At 37.4% G+C, this 22,211-nt stretch overlaps 1 protein-coding gene across 2 annotated transcripts; it reads right to left on the reverse strand.

The window, feature by feature from the left end:
* Positions 1-8: 8 nt before the first annotated feature.
* LOC131307343 (uncharacterized) lies at positions 9-4,968 on the reverse strand. Of its 2 annotated transcripts, none has more exons than XM_058333815.1 (4): positions 4,810-4,968; positions 2,814-2,955; positions 2,610-2,700; positions 9-521 (listed from the first exon to the last, which is right to left on the reverse strand). In XM_058333815.1, exons 2-4 carry the CDS (start codon positions 2,925-2,927, stop codon positions 391-393), a joined length of 336 nt encoding a protein of 111 aa, XP_058189798.1. In that variant the 5' UTR covers positions 2,928-2,955; positions 4,810-4,968; the 3' UTR covers positions 9-390. The 2 variants fall into 2 exon arrangements, with proteins under 2 accessions (XP_058189798.1, XP_058189806.1); XM_058333823.1 differs by having other exon boundaries at positions 2,814-2,993; positions 4,810-4,953.
* Between the last annotated feature and the right edge of the window lie 17,243 nt (positions 4,969-22,211).

The following is a 22,211-nucleotide window of genomic DNA, read 5'->3' on the forward strand; positions in this document are numbered from 1 at the left end:
AAAACAAGTTCAAACAATGCAATGGCCAAATTTTGGATAAGTAAAACAAGTAAAAAAAAAAGTCACTGAGAGTGAAACCTATTACAGTAGAAGACTATCAATAGAGAGGAAAATACGAAAAAAATTAAAGAACAAGTGCGAGGGTAATCTCAATATTCCCAACTCCCAAGTGATACAGGCAACAAGATGCTTACTTTCCCTATATCCTATCAAGCTTCTATTTAAATCTTCCTAGGAGATCCAAAATTGGAGCAACTAAAAGCAAACATTGCTCAACATATAATAGGAAAATAATGGTCCACGATAGGAACGATGGCCATATGCAAACTGCATGGAGCAAAAGCAATATGTATGCTGGGTAACATTTAGTCTACACGAGCCAAAAAACACTTAGTCTTCACGCCACTGGTGCCCACATTTCTCGTTCAGGCACAAGTAAAATGTTGACATCGGCTCATCAGCAGACCTGATCTGAAGTTGCTGGAAAACAGCCTTCCCATGACCACAATTTGGGCAGTTTGCTGTAGAAAAGAGAACAAAAGTATAAATTAGGGCCTAATCATATTTTTTCTGCTTGAGCCAAAATACCAAGCGCAGTCCCAACTGTATGAAGTCAAAGCTATATGAATACAGTTTTCCGCTTGATTAATGGCAGATCTTTCACTCAAAAATACATGCTATATTTCTTGTATACCCGGATATCAAGTTCAGTCTTCTTCCTCTGAGGAAAATTGTACTTTCACGACCATGTCAGGCCATTGCCTCTTATCATATGGGTTTTACTTAACTTCAATGAAAAAGTAAAAAAGTATCAGACAAAGTTTTTCTTAATTAGTCTAGTTGGGTTTCATCTTTATTAAGCTCATTACCCTTTGGATTGATAAGGTTTACTCTATATTGGGTTTAAACTTTATTCAATGTTCTAAAAATCACTAGGAGTTAGTTGGGCAGAAAAGGTGCGCCTAGCTCCTAGGCGGGGACTAGACGTCAACCAGTCGGCTGCCTAATCTAGGCGTTGGACCACCCCCTAGCGCCTAGGCGGGGACTAGTCGGCCTTTTAGAACACTGCCTCTATTAGTCTAGTTTTTGACCCATCAGGCACAATTTTTATCTTAATTAGTCCATGGGTGTTCCCTTGACTTTAGTAACCTTAATACTGTTGAGATCTAGGTGATCTCAGTAGTTGATCTACTGCGAGTGAGACAGTGAGGGTTAGTTCCAAAGGTGAGCTCGTAATAGTTTAGATTAGGAACGTAATTGGTCAGTTTAAGGGCGGTATTGATCGTGTTCATACAGAGATCGACACTGCCAGTAGATTTTGGATCTGGCTAACTAGGTAACTCTTGCACTTGATCTCGGTTACTAGTAGAATCATTGCCTCGGGTGTTTTTTCCAGAGTTGAGCTATCCACGTAAACCAGCGTTCCTCAATTTTGGTTGATTGCTTATTGACCTTCTAATTTTAATTATTTCATACTGGCCTTAATCAAATCATTAGTGACAAATTTGGATAACCAACTATAATCAAATGACAAATGTTCAGCTTGTTTAAACTTAAAAAGATTGTTCAAGGCTTTTGTGCACTGTGACTGAAAGCTTGTTCAATGAAAATCCAGTCTATCTGATAGGTCATTAGTTGCAACTGTCTCTCCTCATTTACAACCTTAATTACCCTGACAACCCTGGAGGAGAAACCTCAAGGAAATGGAGAAGAGGATAAAGCAACCAACCCCAATACAATAGCCCGGAAACCCCTCTATCAATAACCATTTGTTTCGGGTGGTCTATGGACGTCAGTTGATAAAGGTTGAGGGTATAGAGACAGGGTTCTGAGACGCTAGCATTTCTCCAACTGTTTGGCCAAAAAAAAAGAAATGAATCCATACTAGAACTCTAATAGAGTTGATGGTGTGAGCTTGACGGGAGCTCGCTTCTAACTAAGATGAGAGCTTATCAGGCCATTAAGGCAGTTATTCTCTTACTTTTAAGAGAGTTATACCATTGTGAAAATAAGAATATGAGAATCATATTAGTCAAGAAGTTTAGCAAATTGCGAATATATAACTTGTAATAATTACATTTTAAGATCGGGAAAATTTTCAGTAAGTATCACTTTTCCTTTAATGGTCAAGTATTTAAAGATATTTTATATACATATTTTTATATAATCTATATACGCTCCTTAGGAGCTCCCTACCTTAGGAGCTTCTAGGTGCCTTCGCTCCCCCACACCTGCTCTGCTTCTACTCCTGCCCCCGCCCCGCCCCCGCTTCGTGCTACTAAGAGTTGACCACTGGAATGCCTAAATAAAGATGCCTGTAAAGTGAGCTCCACGAGGACAAAGCCTCTTCCGGCCCATAGTCACTAGTTCATATCCCTAGCTACAAGCAAGAGCACCATATTGAATTGGATCCCAAAAAACTTATGAACACAAAAAGTGGGTCACTCCATCAAATTGTGTTTGGTTGTACAATAATAAGAAAAACAGCAAACCATGTGACACAAGTTAAACGAGATTAGTGAAACAAATGCTTGGAAAATCTTTTGAGTGCACAATATCAGCATTAGCCAAAGGTAATTGAATAAACTAAAAATGAACAAGAAATATACCTTCAGTTGTGGGCCCATTCTTCAGGTCATCTTTGGAGAAGATGGGTTCTATCTCTTTCTTTACTAAGTGTTGCCTTCTCTTTATCTTTACCTGTAAAATGGTCACGTAGACATACACAGAGACCATTAGACACGCACTGTCTTAAAGATACAAGAGTCAAGGGAATCATCTATTTGATACTTGTGGAATATTATATGAATTACCTTTCTCTCTATATGACATACATATGGACAAGTGGGGCAGAAAAATCTGGCAGGGTTGCTCAAATTAGGTAACTCATATTGCAACAGGATCCCACAAATTGGGCAAAATTCCATCTGCTTAATCTTGTAACAGACCTTATAGCTGTAATGGTTTTCTGATTGTCAGTGCAAATGCAGTATCTAATGAAAAAGATGCTATTAGCGACATCACTTATTGAAGCTGGATGTTGAAACACAAAAAGCAGAAGTTGAAGCAGTCTACTGTTTAATCACACAAAGCAGTTTACAAAGAGGGCTTCCTGCAACCCTAGTTTTTTCATAGATTGGAACACAGCATACAGACATCACATGCTAATTATATAACAGAAAGTCTATGGGTACAGAAAAAATGTTACAGATTTTGTACATAGATTTTTTGTGGGGTCCACTATGGGTCTCACACAACTGATCCGAGTCGTTCATTAAATGTAAAACATTTTTTCAAGGGTTCTTGTAAAAAATCAGCTCAATCCAATACCTATAGGTGCTTGATCTAATTATCTAACTTTTCATTACTCGGAAATCTGAATGAAAATTTAGATGATTGGATTGAGCACTTATAGGTATTAGATTGAGCTAATTTTCTACGAGGACGCTTAAAAAAATATTTTACATTTAATGAACGGCTTGGATCATTTGTGTGGGACCCATGGTGGGCCCCACCACAAAATCTGTGCACAATCTGTGCACAGATTTCTGTACCAGTAGCAGGGCTCCTAAAATAAACAGACCATTAAATAATTTAAATTACAATTGCTTTAATCATGTACTATTTCTTTATACTTCAGAGCGAATTACTCCGGTGTGACTCAGGGGGCAGAGGGGACATTGCATTGTTATTAAAACCAGCCAATAACAGTACACTTCAGAAAGCCACTACCAAGTGATTAAAACCAGCCCACCCTCTCTTCTTACTCACACTGGAGTATCAAGACATGGTTAAAGCAAGCAGTTGTAATGTAACGATCTGCTGATTTTAACATTTGATTTCTGTCTGCTGTGTTCCAAACAATCAAAAAAAAACTAGTGTACTACAAAGCCCTCTTCGGAAACTGCTTTGTGCGAATAACCCATTTATGATAGACCAATAAACAAGCTCAATGCATAAAAACCTAATCCCTACCCCATGTTCCACTGTATGTGCTAACAGTAGAGATAATACAGTTTTGAAATCTGAAAGCTTTTTTTAAGGGTTCTTCACAAACGTAGACTGTACGAATAAAGATGCTATGAATTATTGAATTAACAACTTTACCAGATACATCATCTGGAGAGGTAGTGGAAGCCGAGGGATTTCGCATTGCTTTGGATTTTCAATATGTTTGTCTGGAGGATCTTATATTGTAGAGAGTGATGCGCAAGCGGTGATTAATATGCTGCGAGGAAAGTACCAGATTAAAGCATGTCTGGACGTCGTAGTTAGGGACACTTTATCTTTTGTTAGTCGTTTTCAGTCCTGTTCTTTTTATTTTATTCCGTGAGATGGTAATAGGGTGGCTAATGCTTTAGCCAAAAATGCCCCATCTTTAGAGGCCCCTTTAACTTGGCAACGGGACTTTCCGAGCTGGGTTCAGAGGGAAGCTTCCTTTGATGTTTCTTTATGCAGTAATTAATAATACTATTATCGATTGGAAAAAAAAAAAGAATTAACAACTTTACCGCTCAGAAAAAAGACTAAAATTAAAGGGTTATTTCTAAGGACACCCTTTCAACTATCACGTTTTGTCAACATGACCACTCACATTTAAAACTCATCAACCTCATCCCCTCAACTTTCATTTTCCATCAACTCCACCCTCTCCTCTCACTAACCGCAAATAACATAAACATTAGGCACAATAGATTTGACCCAAAAAAGTACAAATGACAGAGCTTTGAAAGTATCTTCACGCATAATAATCAAGCAATAGGAGAATAATAACTGGTTAGAATCAAAACTGGTGCGAAAACTTCTTACCTTGTCTAGTAAATCGAGCCACTCCGAAACTACGATTTTCCAGAAGATTGCGAACCCTAACGCTCCTATGCAGTTGTGTACCCCTCCGAAGCTCGTCGAGAAGGGAGGGAGGGAGGGAGGGAGAGACGAGTGCAATGTCTTCCAAGGGTTTAGGTTTTTCGATGGGGAAATAATTTTCACTCCTTTTTTTTTTTTTTTTTCTATATCCACTTGAAAGTACCTAATTACCCTTTATATAGAAAAAGTGACTCAACAGATAAAAGAGAACTTTTACAATTTCAACATCAATAAAGACAGAAGGAGAGAGACCACGTTCCACTTTTTTTTTTTAACTTTTAAAAAAAAAAAATGTAATTTCAAGCTTAAATATAATGAAAATAAAAATATTTTTTTAATTTTTTTTGCATCGTATAAAAGATCTCAATAAAATCTATCAAACAAGATCCATATTGGTAGAAAAATTATTTACGTAAATATATAATTTTTGAGTTTGAAATTTCCTTCCTTTCTAAAACTTTCTTTTTGGAGAAAGTGGAACACTACCAGAGCCATTGAAGAATTGAGAAGCGTAAAAATCATTCTCCTTTCGCTTTTACAGAGTACTTTTTACTACAGTAATGCTACACACACAGATTTTGTGCACAGATTTTTTGTGGGGCCCACTACGGGTCCCACACAAATAATCCAAGCCGTTCTTTAAATGTAAAACATTTTTTCAAGGCCCCCTCAAAAAATCAGCTCAATCCGATACTCATAGATGCTTGATTCAATCATTTAACTTTTCATTCGAATCTCAAGATAATGAAAAGTTAAATGATTGAATCAAACACTTATAGACATCGGATTGAGCTAATTTTTTGCAGGGGGCCTTGAAAAAATGTTTTACATTTAATGAACGACTCGGATTATTTGTGTGGGACCCATAGTAGGCCCCACAAAAAATCTGTGCACAAAATTTGTGTGTGTAGCATTACTGCTTTTTACTATTAGTAGTACGTTTTAGACTTTTCGTTTTGGTTTTTTTTTTTTTTGCCACGGGATTTGGTTCGAACCAAATTCCCAACCGAACGAACCAATATGCCAAAAGTAGCAGGATATTTGGATTCTTATCCATCTGTAGCATACCTCAATTTGGTTTGCAAGTGGTTTGGATGCATACCTCAATTTGGTTCGCAGGCAGTTTAGGTGGTTCAGTCCCCGTTCCGGAACGCGAAATAAGAACTTATTTTTTAAGAAGGCAATTTCAAGCTCAAAAATGATGGATTTATTGAAATATAAAAATATGCAATATGGATCTTGTTTAAAAGATCTCAATGAGATCTTTAATACGGTGTAAAAAAATTGAAAAATTATTTTTTATTTATATTATTTTTTAGTTTAAAAATGTGAAATAAGTACTTATTTTTTAAAAAGGTGTTCTGAAACGGGCTTTCAGTTCATCCGTTGAGCAACCCTACCATCTAAAGTGAAGTCAATAGTACTAGTTATTAGACCAAGATATTGATGATAACTTTGGAATTTGTCTAACAATTGAAACTTTGAAAACAAATTAATAACTATTTGAACTTGCTAAAAAAAAATAGCGATATTGTCCCATTCCGCTGAGGATCTTATTTTTTAAGAACTTATTTCTCAACAGGTCATTCTCTTACAATACATCACATTTAATTCAAAAAAATAAATAATAAGTACTTTTTCTCCTTAGCGGAACGGACCATATTCTATAATCACTGGTTACTTAATTATAAATTATTTGAATCTCTTGCTTTAAAGAGTTGGTTGAAGATGCTCTTTTGATGTAAGAAATTTAAAAGTGAGCCATTATACACTGAGCAATGTACATATACAATTTTAAAAACAAATCTAAATCACAATTTGAGACACAAATGTGTCCAAAATCGTTAGATACACATGGACCCGAATGCATTCAACAATTTCAAACACAGTTGTGTCCCGCAATTATGTTTTAAAATTGTGTTCCTAAACTTTTTTGTTATGCATTTAATAATCGAACTAATCAAAATTGGAAGGAAAATATTAAAAGTGGTTATACCGGGCAAATATTTAACAAAACCACTAATGCGTATTGGGAGGACTGCAACCCCATGCAATCCGGCCAGTTCCTTCCTCGTTTCGTTTCCACTTCGATTATTGAATTCGTTTGTAGAGCTCGTTGTAATTATGTGAAAAATCAAATTAATCGGAAATCGACTAATATCTAATTAAAGCACACTTATATTGAATAAAATGGGCTCTCCGAAAAATAATCTAGTGTTACCAACTCATTTTGTTTTCATGTAAATGTACTCCGATTAGATATTTTTTAGTATTCAATTGACTTTATTTGTTACATGACTTCAGAATTGTACGAGTTATGCAATGTGAACGAAAGATCACAATATTTTGCGGGGTAATTCAAAAAATTATATTATAATGACTGCATAAGAAAAATTATATATAATTATTCGGCTCCGAAATGGCTCAAGGACTAAGCGTGAGGGCGTGCCAAGATTTGTCGCGTCTAACGTAAGGACTGGGCGTCTCTTTTTCTGACTTCGTAACTGTACGACGAAAGTGCTGCAAACCTAAGGGCTAGATTGCAGTGTTGGTTCGTGATTTTGCCTCTACGAGCGAGGACTTAATAATTTTCTAACCGTGTAGGAAAAGAAGTAAGAATGTAGAATAACTTTATGATGTCGTAATAATAAATTTGGGGGTACAAGAGAGATGAAATAACTTTATTATGTCGTAATAATAAAGTTTGGGGGTACAAGAGAGATAGAAACCCGAATTACTTGAAGAAGTAATTGAGTGAATGTGAGAGAAGTGAGATAATTGCTTCACTGAGAAGGCTTTGATTTTAAGTGTTGAGCTTGATTGGTATGTGAACCCTTTTTTCTTCTTGTGAACTAGTATTTACAGGCAAATACTGCACTGGTCCAAATCTGAGCTAAGTTTCCCACCTTCACCACGAGTTGACAAGTGTCCCATGTTTGCTCCAGATGTTGCCAAGTGTTCGAAATAACTTTCCACTAACATATTTAGTAAGATCATGGGTGGTTATTTGAGAGTTCCATATATTACCCATATATTATTTGATCATGGGCAGTTAATAGGATAATGGGCCGATTTCTCCTCCTTTTTTCGTGGGCTAACAAAAAGTTCTAGCCATTTGACCAGAGACTTGGTCAAATGGCTCTTTGCAAGGTAACAAGCACTTATCCACCTTCCACTTTTCATGGGATCCACAGGTAATAATCCATTTAATTAAATTAAATGGCCTCTTATATATTTTACCCACAAAAATGCTTCCAGAGACATAATCAGCTTTCATGGGCTATGGGCCTCTCTATTCTTTCTTATATATATAGGCCCAGAAACATTAAGCTCGTGGCCGAATAAAGTTAAAATTAATCGGGCCCAATAAATATTGTCTTGGTCCATTAATTTTAACCCAATACATCTCTATTTTTGGCCCAACTTAATCATATAATAATTAAATGGCCTTTCAGCGATAGCTCAGGACTGGGTGCCAAAAATGCCCCCCGAGGCCTTGATATTGTTCAAGATCTAGGCCTGTTGATTAGGACAGAGTACAATTTTTGACAAACCAAACAAGTCTTTTGATCTTTATCAAATTTTCAAAAAGTTGTTAGGCTCTATCTTAGCCTAAGAACTTTGTTAATAGTGGCCTAAATTTGAGGCCTTTTTGAAACCTTATACTTGAATAATTACTATGGCCTCAGCTTAGGCCTTTTTGATCCAATCCTCTATGGTTTCCTTAGTAGGTTTTCCCTAAAATCCTTTATTTTCCACATAGTAGGATAATGATGATTGAGTTATTTTCCATTTGTCAAATGCTTATGTAAACCACCATCCAAGTCCATTAGAAGATAAACATTACCTCTGAGACCTCGAGCAATTTGGTAAGGTCCTTTTCAGGTTGGAAACCACTTGACATATCTTGAATTCTGTTCTCCTACGGGAAAAACACCTTTCCAATCCAAATCATCTTCAGAAAAGCTCTTCCTCCTTGCACATTTGTCATAAGCTCTAGCAACTCTTCTCTTCTGGACCAACATATGATCAAGGGCTGCGAGCCTAACTTCATCCAAATCCTCAAGCTCTATCAGCATGGCTTGAGTATAATCTGTAGGAGTGAGGCCATGTTGATATGTTTTTACTGCTACCTCCATTGATAGGGCTGGATCATGTCCATACACCAACATATAAGGAGTTATATTGGTAGTTTCCTTCTTCAAGGTCCTGTACGCCCATAAGGCCTCAGAAAGCAACTCGTGTCAGGCCACTGGATTATTCTCCACCATTTTTTTTCTATAATATTGACTAAAGTCATATTAGTGGACTCGGCCTGGCCATTCCCTTGTGCATAATAAGGAGTGAAATTGGAGATAATAATGTTTTGCTGTGCAGCAAAATTAACCACTTGTTCTCCCATGAATATTGTACTCCTATCTGCAACTAAGTGTTCAGGCAATACAAACCTATGGATGATTATTTTTTTGATCACCTTGATTATTTCTTGTTGATCCACAGACTTTAATGGCACTGCTTCTGCCCATTTAGTAAAAAAATTCGAGGCTACCAAGATGTAAGTATGATTTCTAGAAGAAGGATGATAAATTTTTCCAATTATGTCAAGAGTCCAGCCTCTAAATGGCCAAGGTTTAACCACAACATGATAATTAGCTGCAAGAACACGTTGAATTGGGCCATGGGCTTGACAGGGCTGACATCCTTTGGAAAAACGAACACAATCCTCTAAAATGGTTATCCATACTTTCTGATTAGCCATCTCATCTTTATCTCAGATTGATGGACTCCACAGATTTCTTCATGGACTTCACTCATGACTCTCATGGCCTCAGGGCACCCTAAGCACCTTAAAAGTAAGTGATCTTCAGGGCTTTTCTTGTATAATTTGTCTCCCACAAGAATGTAATTCATGGCTCTCCTTCTTAAAAGTAAGTGATCTTCAGGGCTTTTCTTGTGTATGCCAATCATTCTTGGGCTCGTCATCTAATTCTACTCCTGTGAAGTCCGAAGTAAATACCTCCAGTCCGAGACCTCTTCTCCTTACAGAAGGTAACAATCTCTTTTGGACTGTGATGATTTTGCGAATTGTTTCTAGAGCTAACTTCAGGCCTGTTAAGGCCTGAGCTAAGTTGTTGGCTTCAGTATTCATACTCCTTGAAATGAGTTTGACAGTGACATTGTCCAAATCTTGAATTAATTGCACGACTGCCATGTAATAAGGACCTAAGTCCTCACTATAGCATTTGAATGTCCTTGCCAAGTGGTTAATTACAAGGTTTGAATCCCCCAAAACTTTTACTTCTCTGGCCTCTAGATCCCTAAGAATTTCAAGGCCTATAACAACTATTTCATATTCAGCTTGATTGTTTGTACATGGGAAATCAAATTGAAAAGACAATTCAGTCCTCAAGCCTTAGGGATAAATGATAATTACTACACAGCCTGAGACCTCTTGAGTCCTTGATCCATCAAAAGTAGTGTCCAATGAGTGAGTGATATTTCAAGAGCGCTCAGTCATATCTCAAATTCATCATCGATATCCACACATGGATGATCAGTAAGAAAATCTGTTAAGGCCTAGCCCTTCACAGCTTTTTGAGGAATGTATTGAAAACTGAATTCCATTAGAGCTAAAGACCATTTGCCAATTCGGCCTCTCATGATTGGCCGAGAAAGCAAGTATTTAACTAGGTCTATTTTACTCATAATGTAAACCAAAACAGGAAGCATGCAGTGCCTCAATTTTACTGCTGAAAAGTACAAGGCAAGACAAATATTTTCAATATGAGCGTATCTCAATTCACAAGGAGTCAACAACCTACTTAAATAATAAACTGCTCGTCCCTTTCTTTGAGTGTTGTCTTGAGCTAAAAGGCCTCCAATAGAGCCTTTAGGTGCTGAAATGTAGAGTTTCAAAGGCTTGTTCTTTCAATGCAGTTTGAAAGTAACCTTAGGCTCAGATCAAATATCATCACAGCCAAACCCACAAACACTTGGCTCAGCTTGTAACACATCATAGCCACCAAATTGGTTATGCATTTCCATAATAGCTTGGTAACAGCAGAAAATAGCATGCTAAATCAAACTGCAGTAAAGCTAAATAGAAAACCATGTCCAAACCTGTAGTAGCCCTATGCAGTTTGTCATGATGTCCACTGGGCTCAGAAAAGTATTAGAAAAAACATGAGAGTACTCATGGCTGCAACAAAAGTTACCCGCCAAGGCACTACCTTTATTTACATTGTAATTGTTTCATCATTGCCCTATTAGGGGTACCGAATCACCTATAACCTGTCATTGTACAATAATAGCAGCACCATATGCAGTAGCAGCAACTATCTATGTGCTGCTTTTCAAATGGTGTATCTTACACACAAACAGGAGCACAATACTCGTAAAAACATGCTTCAGCAATTGTGAGGTGCACCATAGGAAAACATATTGAAAAAATAGTTGCTACCATAACAGAAAACCATCTACTATAACATAACAGCTCCCAGCTTGGGAAACAGAAGCAAGATTCACCATTTGACATAACCTAAAACCCTTGCGAATGTACTAGTTGAGTTTTTACATTTCATCATGTTAAAAGTATGTAAGAGCAGTACATATCATACACCACTGATACAAACCAATATATTAACTTCCATTTGAGTATGCCACTAAAATCCCTTTTTTCAAATTTGAAGCCCGAAAAACATATTCTGCATATCTTTTTCTAGTTTTCATTTGGTCGGCAAATATATTAAATTGACAACCGCAAAAATTTAGAATACCGTGCATTAGTTGTAAAATTCCATTTGTAATGCATCTTGATCACTTCAGCGGTCTTGTCAAAACGTCTCTCAAAATCATTCACTTTCAGTTCACTTCATCAATTTTGTAAGAATCACATCTCGCAACTGGTTTTGCGGGCTTAACAGCAACCGTACTAGTAGACTCTTGCGCACATCAATAGCATCAGCTCCCACATGATCCTATAATGCAATCACATGTCTAAGTTTCTAATGCTCCTAATGTTCTATGCATAGGTAAGGTGAAGCAAGTATTTGGGCAAACGTTTCTTACCTCAAGTTCCCGTGTATTCATCCGACCCCCCGTCCAGTGCTTCATGAACTTTAAAGTATAAAATCCACAATCGTGCCTGCATCCATGCAAATGCAGTTCATAAACATGCATGCATTATGTCGACATTAGAGTAGGTGTAGTATAAGTAACCACTCACGTGTTTAATTGCTGTGGGACTTCTAGTTCATGCACATGCCACTCATTCCATGGGGTATGCAGTTGTTGCGTTGTTCGAGTCCGACTCAATATGTTGAACAACATCCTTACCTAACTCACTCCAACAAAACAGGTACATTACATATGTGAAGGTTGACACATAAATGACCATGCGAAAAGGAAATTAACATTCAATAAACATGACTGGCCTGTGCTTACCACTGTAACAGTAGCAACCTTCTTATTGGTAGTTTTTAACACCATTGAGTCAAAAAGTTCAATCCGCTTATCCACCAAGTTGACAATAACACAATACCAATGTTCAATATCAATCAGCAACACTGGTAAAAACAGCCACATAAACCCACAAGGATTTGCAAATACGTATTATCGGGACCCAAGCATGGAGGACAAATACATCACAATGATAGTTTGACAAAAATAGACTATAAAACTTGCCAGATTGCACATTGCCACATCGTATCCCAACATGTTTGCATCCACTGGATCTTCAATGACCTTCTGATCTTGTACTTTATCGAAATTCAACAAATTGTAATACAACGGGATGGAATGGAACAAAAATATGAATTACCGCCACTATAAAAAAGTAGCCGAATGAATAAGGAATTTCAAATTACACATATTCTAAATTACCACAAGAACTTGAGAACATGTGTCGTGTCGGACAAGGGACCCCGTTTTTGATTGGGGCCTTCGCCTTTTCTTGTTTCATCAACCATTCGGTCATCATTGTCATCACCTGAAAAATCATTCCAAAAAAGACAAAATGGGACATCAATATAAGTGAAGTGATGAAGACTGAATATGTAAGGAACACTTACACTTAATAATTCATGCAATTGTAGATAAATTTGTGCAATATACTATAAATTACCATAGTGGACATATGACCCCTTGGGTTGAACACTTCGTGTAACATATCATACGATAAATGGATCTTTCCGCCGTCCATTTTAACAACATAGTCCCTGCAAGTACCAACTTATTTAATTATCGCGTAGTTATGACCAAATTGAAAATCACAAGAGAGTAGTTTTAGAATGTAGGAGTTAGTAGTCATACTCTTCTCCTGTTTTGTTTGGTGGTTGCATCACATACGACCACACTTGACTTTCTTGTTTTGTAAGCTTTGATAATTTGACCTTCGGTGGAGTCACGTACGGCGTTCTTGTCGCTTTACTTGGTTTGAAAGTCCTCGTACCCCGTTTCATTGATGGTCGGGTTACGGACTTACTTTTCTGAACACGTGTACGCGGCCCTTTGTTCAATGGCGGAGTCAATGGGACTTGTTCTTCTTTTTCAATCTCTTGATCTCCTTCTCCTTCTCCATCTTTTTCTCCTTCATCATCATCATCATCATCATCTTCTTCTTCTTCTTCTTCCTCCTCGTCCTCGTCTTCTTCTTCTGCACCTTGTTTGTCACCTTCGTTTCTACCACAGTTTCTTCTTGTAGCTCCACATGTTGCGCATGTTGTACAACATCTGCCATGACATGCTCCAGAGAGTACAATGGCATTTCCTGGGCAAACATAAGGCCACTCATGCGGCTGCCATCCATGTTCTCCACGTCTACCCCATGCCTAACCTTCTTCGGATTGACAGTGGAGGTTGAAGGAAAATCCTCCACATCCATATGTACATCACCCATCTCGACATCATCTTCATTTCGATTCTTTCTCTTGGTGGAGGCCTTCCGCTTTGACGGACTTCGTGTGCACGTTTCGGGAACATCACTCATCAATGTACTGTCCAGGGCATCAAGATGTTGCATTTGGTTGAGGGAATTTTTCTTCAAATCATGAAAAGCAGCAATTGTGCATTGCACATAACGTTAACGAGTAATGTTATAAATATAAATGACATAAATGGTATAATTGTAATCGGCGACGAAATTAAGTTTCCTCACCGGATGTCGATAAGAAGCCTTAAGGAATTGCTTAGAAATTGAATCTACCAACTCCAATGTCTCCTCCTTTGCAATACATTCTTTTATTAACTTTGTTGTCCATGACTGAATAAAGGGTTCACCTTCACCCCCAACCTTCATACCCATTGGCTGTTTGTCAAAATATATAAGCTGCAACAAAAAAATATTATGAGTCAGAATAGAGTATGGACGAATTTTATAGCAAACAATTGACGAAAATTTAACATGTTGATGTACTTACCATTAGAAGTAACACACAACCAGCAACGCCAACAAAATCCTTCTTACCGCCAACAACCTTGCCACTTCTCTTCTTGTACTTCGCAATTTCATTCACCAACCAATCAAGCACATATTCTGCCCATGCATATGTAGGAGTTTGCAATAAATTGTGCATTGCCGGGTAAAATTTTGTGGCGGCCACATCATTTGTGGTTGGACACAAGAAACAAGAAAGCACAAACAGCACGTACGATGTCTGGAACTTCACGTTAGCTTTCTTTTTATTGAATACTTGTTGCATTATCGCAAATGTCACTCGTCTCTTCAACGGTTTATTTTTTTTCCCAAACATCTTCGTAATGTGTTCAAAGTGGGGGTCTTGAGAGTCCGTCGGAACTGGTATCGTTCCACAAGATAGCCCTAGCGCCCTTCGAACATCATCAGGCGTGATTGTATAACCCCTCACCTTCCCAAACTCCAAGCTCTTGGTGACAGGGTTGAAATACTTAACTAACCGACTTATAAAATCACGGTTCAGCATTCTACACTTCAATTGAAGTATTGAACCAAAATCCACTCTTTGAACAACATCTTGTTGGGCTTTGGTCAATGCCTCATTTACTTTGACCAACTTCAACGGGCGAGCACCGACTGCGAAATATCAGCTACACATATAAAGGGTTTACGATTTAATACAACCCATCATTGTTACACACATGATACGTTAACATAAAGATTAACTATACCAAAAACAACAACAATAACTAAAACCATACCGACGCATTTTTCTTTTTTTCCTTCGGAATATGCTTTTTAATACGGGTTTTTCTTTCATTGGTCGTGTCCACGAATGGCGCTTTTTCCGCATTAGACATCTTATTCCATATTTTCGCAGCTAGTTTGGTATGCTGGATAGTGGAGACAAAAATTTGTGTTAATACAACCATGCACTACAGTTTACCGAATAACCATACAAACTACAACTGCATTAACTCTAACCTGTGCAATTATAAACCTTAGACTCTTATTGGCAGCTTTGGCTTCTTTCAGATAAGCATCACTGTAGTTTGAAATTTTAAAAAAGGCATTATAACACAATCAATAAAAAATGGAAGTAAACACATTAACAAAGTAACTATATTCGTCATAAAATACGTACAGGAAAAGCAGATAAGGATTGGTGTGGGTACTTCCCTCTGCTGCCTTTGACCCTTCTACTCCTGCCTTAGACCTTTTTTCAACTCGCGATCGCTTCTTTCCAGTTGTCATCCTTCAAAAAGCGCAAAAATAACAAAACTTTAATCACTCAAACTATTATGAGCAACCAGAACAATAAAGCATTCAAAATGCACTCTTTCAATAGCTAAATAAAGAATTGGACATTACTAAACAAGCATAAGGGATGTGGTGCCTTCTTCATATTATTTGAGTTACGAAAGAGCAAGCGATTAATTTGATCTTCAGAACCAAGGAGGACAAGTAAACACACAAACTAACAAATGTGAACTATTGATCATAGAAGCATAAGGGAGAATAAAATTTCCAGCTCTAAATCCAAATTTGTTGAACTGTTGATCATACAAAGCATTTAATCTAATGCAGGAGGAAGGGAAAAAGTGAATCTAGGTGGAGCCTGGAACTGATTCTCTACACAAGTCACTAGCTTACTTGCAATTAAATATTTTCAAGTTTCAACCACTAATATCAAGGACCAAAAAGGGCAAATGGAACTGTTGTGTAGCTACACTTAAGTGTACTAAGATTGTTAAAAAACCTAAAACTGAATTGAAGAATGAGCAAACAGGATTAAGTACTCAATTCTATGCAAAATTAACACTAGTTCCTCAAGCTGCTTAATCCTTATAAGTTTCTACGTTGTTTCGAAGGAGCTACCTACTTATCAACATTAAAATAAACAGTCATGTGAGCTCCATATCATATCTCCTTCTATTGAGCCTTGCTTGCGAAAACAAAAATCTTGGCTTTAGGTGCCAAAGGTGAGCTCATTCACAAATTGTTTCAGCATCCATGTATAGACAAGAAAAGAACTCAACTGATCCATCATCAGTCATCACCATGTGGGTCAAACAAGACAAGCAAAAAATGAATATTGACTAGCAAAAGTTTATTATCATGTGCAACAATATCATTGTTTCAATTTTAACGAATAAATTCAGCTTTTAGCTTGCTGAATACATAATAAATCTTTAAAGTACCCGAACACACTGAAAATTGCAAAACAATGTAAACCACAGAGAGAAACTAGGATTTTAGGACAAGATAAGAGTACATTGGATCTCCTGATGATTATTACCATACCCTTAAATCAGTCGTAAAATTGAAACACACGAAATAGACTTCAATATTTGGAACGAGATAAGGGGAAATTAGTGAATAGAAATGTGCATACATCGACGTCGTCTTGGAAGAGGGGTAATTTTGTCCATGTTTGTTTTGATTCCCATGTCTTTTGAATTACTTTTCTCCTTCCCAGGTCACCAACTTAATGTAGGTGGAGCCTGGAAATGATTCTCTACACAAGTCACCAGCTTACTTGCACTTAAATACTTTAAAGTTTCAACCACCAACATCAAGGACCAAAAGGATTAGGAGGAACAGTTGTGTAGCTACACTTAAGTGTACTAAGATTGTTAAAAAACCTAAAACAGAACTGAACAATGAGCAAACGGATTAAGTACTCACTTCTATGCAAAAGTAACAGCAGATCCTCAAGCTGCTTAATCCTTGTGAGTTCGTATGTTGTTTCAAAGGAGGTACCTAGCAACAACAAAACAAACAGTCATATGACCTTCATATCATATCTCCTTCTATTAGCCTTGCTTGGCAAAACATAAATCTTGTCTTCTGGTACCAAATGTGTGCTCGTTCAGAAACTGTGTCGGCATGCATGTATGGACAAGAAAATAACTCAACTGATCCATCATCAGTCATCACCATGTGGGTGAAAGAAGACAAGCAAAAATGAACATTGACTACCAAAAGTTTATTATCATGTGCAAAAATATCATTGTTTCACTTTTAATGAATAAATTCAGCTTTTAGCTTGCAGATTACATAATAAATCTTTGAAGTACCCAAATACAATGAAAATTGCAAAACAGTGTAAACAACATATCTATCCCTATCTGCCCAAATCTATTAGCTATAAATTGTGTAGCATTTGAACAACATGATGCTACAGAGCTACCTACTCGTGCCAAAATCTATGTGACAACAAAAATTAAGTGACTAATGCATGCCTAACCCTTCCCGGACATGTAAGGGATCCCAACTTTTCCCAATTTTCAAAGAATCATTTGTGCAATATCGAGTTGAATTTCAAATTTCCATTGGAACATTGTATCGAACAGTTAGTAGGCAAATAAGAACTCCAGTTAGAACTTTGCATGAGGGGTTTGTAGTTTTCAAGGATAACCAGTAGGAAAATCCAAAAATTAAAGTAATGGTGACATTTTAAGAAAACCCACCGTTTACAAATCGACCGTTCACTCTTACCGTCCCCGTTCACTCTACAGAATCTTCGAACAGACGAGCAGATCTGCCGTGGAAGTGTGAGACTTTCTCACCGCAGATGGAGTGCGTTCGTACTGAGCAACTCTTCAGACGATGGAGACCATAGAGGAGATGAAGGGGGAGCAAACCCTACGAAGGAGGAGATGGCGTCTTCCGTTCTTGTGGAGCACAGACGATTTGAAATGGTTCAGTTAGGGCGTGGGAAGGGGAAAACACGAATGAAGATGGAGACACAAACAAACGACATTGTCTTCGGGGAGAGGGGTAATTTTGTCCGTAGATGTTTTGATTCCCATGTCTTTTGAATTACTTTTCTCCTTCCCATCACTTAGGAATTGCAAAAAAGTGGTCCATGAGGTGGCCATATTTGCCCCTTTCTCCACTGTTTCGTGATTTTCCCTAAAAAATATAGTGTAACCCCACTTCAATAAAAGTTTACTTCTGTGTTTATCCTCCGCTCTATATCTTTGTATGCAACCCTCTACCCTATTTATAGCCTCCAATATCACTCCCACATCTAGGCCAAAACAACCTAGGATGTCCATATTGCCCATATATTCAAGTCAGACACCATCAGTTTGTTACCAAATCTTCAACATCTTGAGGACATGTACTGCTGGACATCCACTTGTACAAGTACAATTACATGTACTTCATTGTTGGACTAGTAAGATAGAGACCTTAAAGGGCTGATGTGAAGACTCAATACAATCAGTAGACAGTAGGCACAAAAAAACAACTGGAGGACTACCACCATGAGATTAAGTATAACAGGTAAACCCTCTACTTGCAAACTGATAGAAGAATACATAAATGAAGCTAGGCAATCACTGGAGAAAAGTAAACCTTATGTAAGAAGAAATTCAATCTTGACTCAATGGACAAGGCCCCAAGAAGGCGCAAAGCAAATTTGAACAGAATCTTAGCTAGCATACTTTTATAACCAAGAAAAAAACAAATCAACGGATTGTTTGCCATCCATGATTGGAGATGGGGACCTAGTACATTCCTCTGGCTTGATCATTGGCATAATTTTCGTCCCCTATATAAGGTGTTTGGTGACAATATAGTTAGGAATGTAAGAAGCTCTATTTTGGCAAAAGTTTCTTTTGGTAATAATAGCATGGCATAAAACTACATCGCACTACATGAACACACACAAAGAAAAAAGCTAAAGAAATCATAAAGATACGGCAAGGTAACATGAATAATACATTTGGTACTCACGGATGTAGAGAAAACTTGTATTTTTAAGTTACTACACTGTATGCTGATGACATCTCGTCTTGGTAGGCAAACCTTGACAAAAAACATTAACTGACTAATGCATGCCTAACCCTTCCTGGACATGTAAGGGATCCCAACTTTTCACAATTTTTTCTTATTAAAACAATGTGCTGGGTAAATATAATATCAGACACAAGGCCTATGAAACTCCTTTTACAAAACACCTGTGTCGTATACTACTTTTAAGGCGTGTCCATGGTGCAATCCATAATTGTCATATTTATTCCCTTTTCCATTTCATCTAGCACATCAAACCACTAAGAACACGATACACCAAGAGTATTATAGCAGTCAAAATTACACATAAAGCAGGAGAAAACATGAAAACTAATACAGACGGGGGGGGGGGGGGGGGGGGGGGGGGGGGGGTGGGTAAGGACCCTAAACCTCTTGTAGGTGGTGAGTGAACTTACACAGTTACCCGCACCTATCAACCAAATTACGAGATTTTGCTGAAGATGCTCTAAAAAATTGACTTGTACCATCTGTCATCTTCTCATCACTTTTTTTTTCCTTTCCTTTCCTTTTATCCATATTATTCGAAAATAAAGTTTCATATATTTGGACATTCAGAATCGGTCATTTTGTGGCCACCTTCAATGGAACTAAGTCACGTTTGTGTCGATAATGATATTAATGGTTCACCATCCTCATGATATCTACCATTACTGTGTAAACCAAACTCAACCTCTGCTAAATTAAATGTAGAGAGAGATGGAGGAACCTGGTGGGAGCAGGCGTTGGAGCAAGGAGCGGTGTCGGCGGGGGTATTCCAGAACACGAAATGAGCAGATCTTCAGACGAAGGAGAGCACATAAGAGATGAAGGGCGAGTAAACCCTAGGAAGGAGGAGATCGCGTCTTTGTTCTTCTAGAGAGCACTGTGTTGATTTGAAATGGTTTGGGGATGGGGCGAGTGGGAAGGAGGGAAACCCGAAATTGGGAGAGAACGACGTCTTGGAATGGAGGGGTAATTTTGTCCTTTTCGGTCATGGTTACCATGTGTTGGTGATTAAAATAGGGGATACCATGTATTGGTAATTTGGAGAGGGTAGACCATTGAAGTGGTGAATAAGCCCTTGGCCCTCCTCTATTCGGTAATTTTCCCTAATTTAATTATAATTCACCAAATAAATATGAGAGTACTTAGTCAACTACTTTCCTAATTATTGATCCTATTAAATCTACGGCAATATTTAGTTTTCCTTCCTTGCTAAGATAATTTAGACTAACTTATATATATCACAACTCATTCCTAATTTCCTATGATTACTCCCTCCCGCAATATTTAGTTGGTTGCTATCATGCTGCTACTATTACCTTTTCGCTACCTCATTTCAATTCAATAGTTTTAAGAATTATCTAATTGACCTTTCATTTGGTTAAACTATCTTAAGATATTTAGTAGTTGGTTAATTTTAGTGACTTACCTGTATTTCATTTTCTCAATTTAAGACTTTAGGCAATTGTTGGTATTCTACTCTAAATTAATTAGTTGGTTGATGTTAATGCATGTGTTTTGGTAATTTGAATGAAATTGATTTTAATATAAGTTTTTTTTTTTTAATTTATCTTTGTAATTTAAAGTACTTTAAATATTTTTCAAAGATGATAGCTTAGTTCAAAGCAAACCGTGGTTTAAAACCAAACCGTAATTTTAATGGTTTGGATTGGTTTGGTTTTATGTTTTTTGTGGATTCGTTTGGTTCTCCAAATTTATAATCCGTAGGAGTTCGTTTGGTTCTTGGTTTACTATAAAATCGAATCAATCCGAACCATGCTCACCCCTACTAATTTCTATTGTCTAGAAAAGTTTCATAAGGAAAGAAGATATATGATTGCTGGAGAATATAGAGATTGAAGGAAGGAGCAAATAAGGTAAGGGTTGATTTTATGCAGGCTAGGAGAGAATTACTTCAACGTTCAATAGGGGATTCAACCTTAAAAAGGAGAACAAGAACAAGTGAAGACTACACACAACTCTTGAAGCTTTCTACTGTGAACATACTCTTGAAAATCTGTCAGTCAAAAACTCAACGCTTCATCTTGAATATTCTACACTAGTTGGAGTGTTGATTTTTGAACCATATGGTAAAAGGGATTTCACACCCTTGTCTGAGATTGAAACCATTTTTGTGAGTAATTGTTTGGTAGAAAAATCATTTGGGTTTTAGGTATGAGTAGTGCCAGAGTCTTAGCTAGTTGGGAGCGGATTTGGAGTAATCACTCGTTGTAAGATTCTCTAGCACCCGCAAAGCTAGAGGTTTGTAACAACTATTGGAGATAGTGCAACAATTCCCGACTAGGACACTTAGGGAGTGGGGTAGGCCGTGAAGTTGCGGATCGAACCACTATAAAATCCTTATGTTTGATTTCTCTTTCCCTTACTCCTTTAATTTTCATTTTGCATATTTATATTGCTTGCATAAACTGATAATCTCTAAATCTGTCTCGTGGCAATTTAGCTTGCTTAATTAGTTGATTTCGTCCATATATTAAAGCCCTAAAAATCTGCTAATCAGTTTTCTATATCTACTGTGTTTTTTGTTATTGAGTTTGCTCCATCTGTTAAAGCTTACTGTGTAGTTACTGTTTTGAGTTGACTCAATTGTGTTGTAGCGTTTTATTTTTGTTTCTACCTTGCATTTAGTTTTTTTTTAATCTCAAAAAGGTCTCACAAATAGCATAACAAGATGGTTCAGTCTAAAACAACAGGAAATTAATGATCCACTTCCTTTAATTTTCTTGTCTTCCCTTTTCATTTCTTGTTCAAAAACAAACAACAAAACCTAAAAAAAAAAAAATGCACCAAAAGAGATAAGGAATGAAGATCAACCCTAGAAGGTATGCCATTCCTCTCAACCCTAATCGCTGTGTACTTTACTCTCCTCCTGCGACCTCTCACTTAACCTTCGGAGTGCCTTGTCGGCCGACTCCAACCGATTTGGACACTAATGGTGATTGTCAATTGTGTAGGTCAAGCAATGAGCAAGGCAAACCTCATATCCTGAACCAGAGGCACATTGGAAGTCCTAGATTAGAATCACAACCCTACACTAACCATGACGTTGCAAGCTTAGGCTTCCTACCTCCTGGAATGAACTTTTCTCACCCATGAATGACATTTT

This window comes from Rhododendron vialii, chromosome 1a, assembly GCF_030253575.1.
Source record: "Rhododendron vialii isolate Sample 1 chromosome 1a, ASM3025357v1".
NCBI classification, from domain to species: Eukaryota; Viridiplantae; Streptophyta; class Magnoliopsida; order Ericales; family Ericaceae; genus Rhododendron; species Rhododendron vialii.

Bases quoted from the DNA above. Each gene is read 5' to 3' on its own strand.
- LOC131307343 (XM_058333815.1), bottom strand. From the start codon at position 2,927: ATGGAATTTTGCCCAATTTGTGGGATCCTGTTGCAATATGAGTTACCT. The intron at 2,701-2,813 runs GTAATTCATATA...ACCATTTTACAG, and splicing joins TATGTCATATAGAGAGAAAG to GTAAAGATAAAGAGAAGGCA. The intron at 522-2,609 runs GTATATTTCTTG...TCTTTTCTACAG, and splicing joins GAATGGGCCCACAACTGAAG to CAAACTGCCCAAATTGTGGT.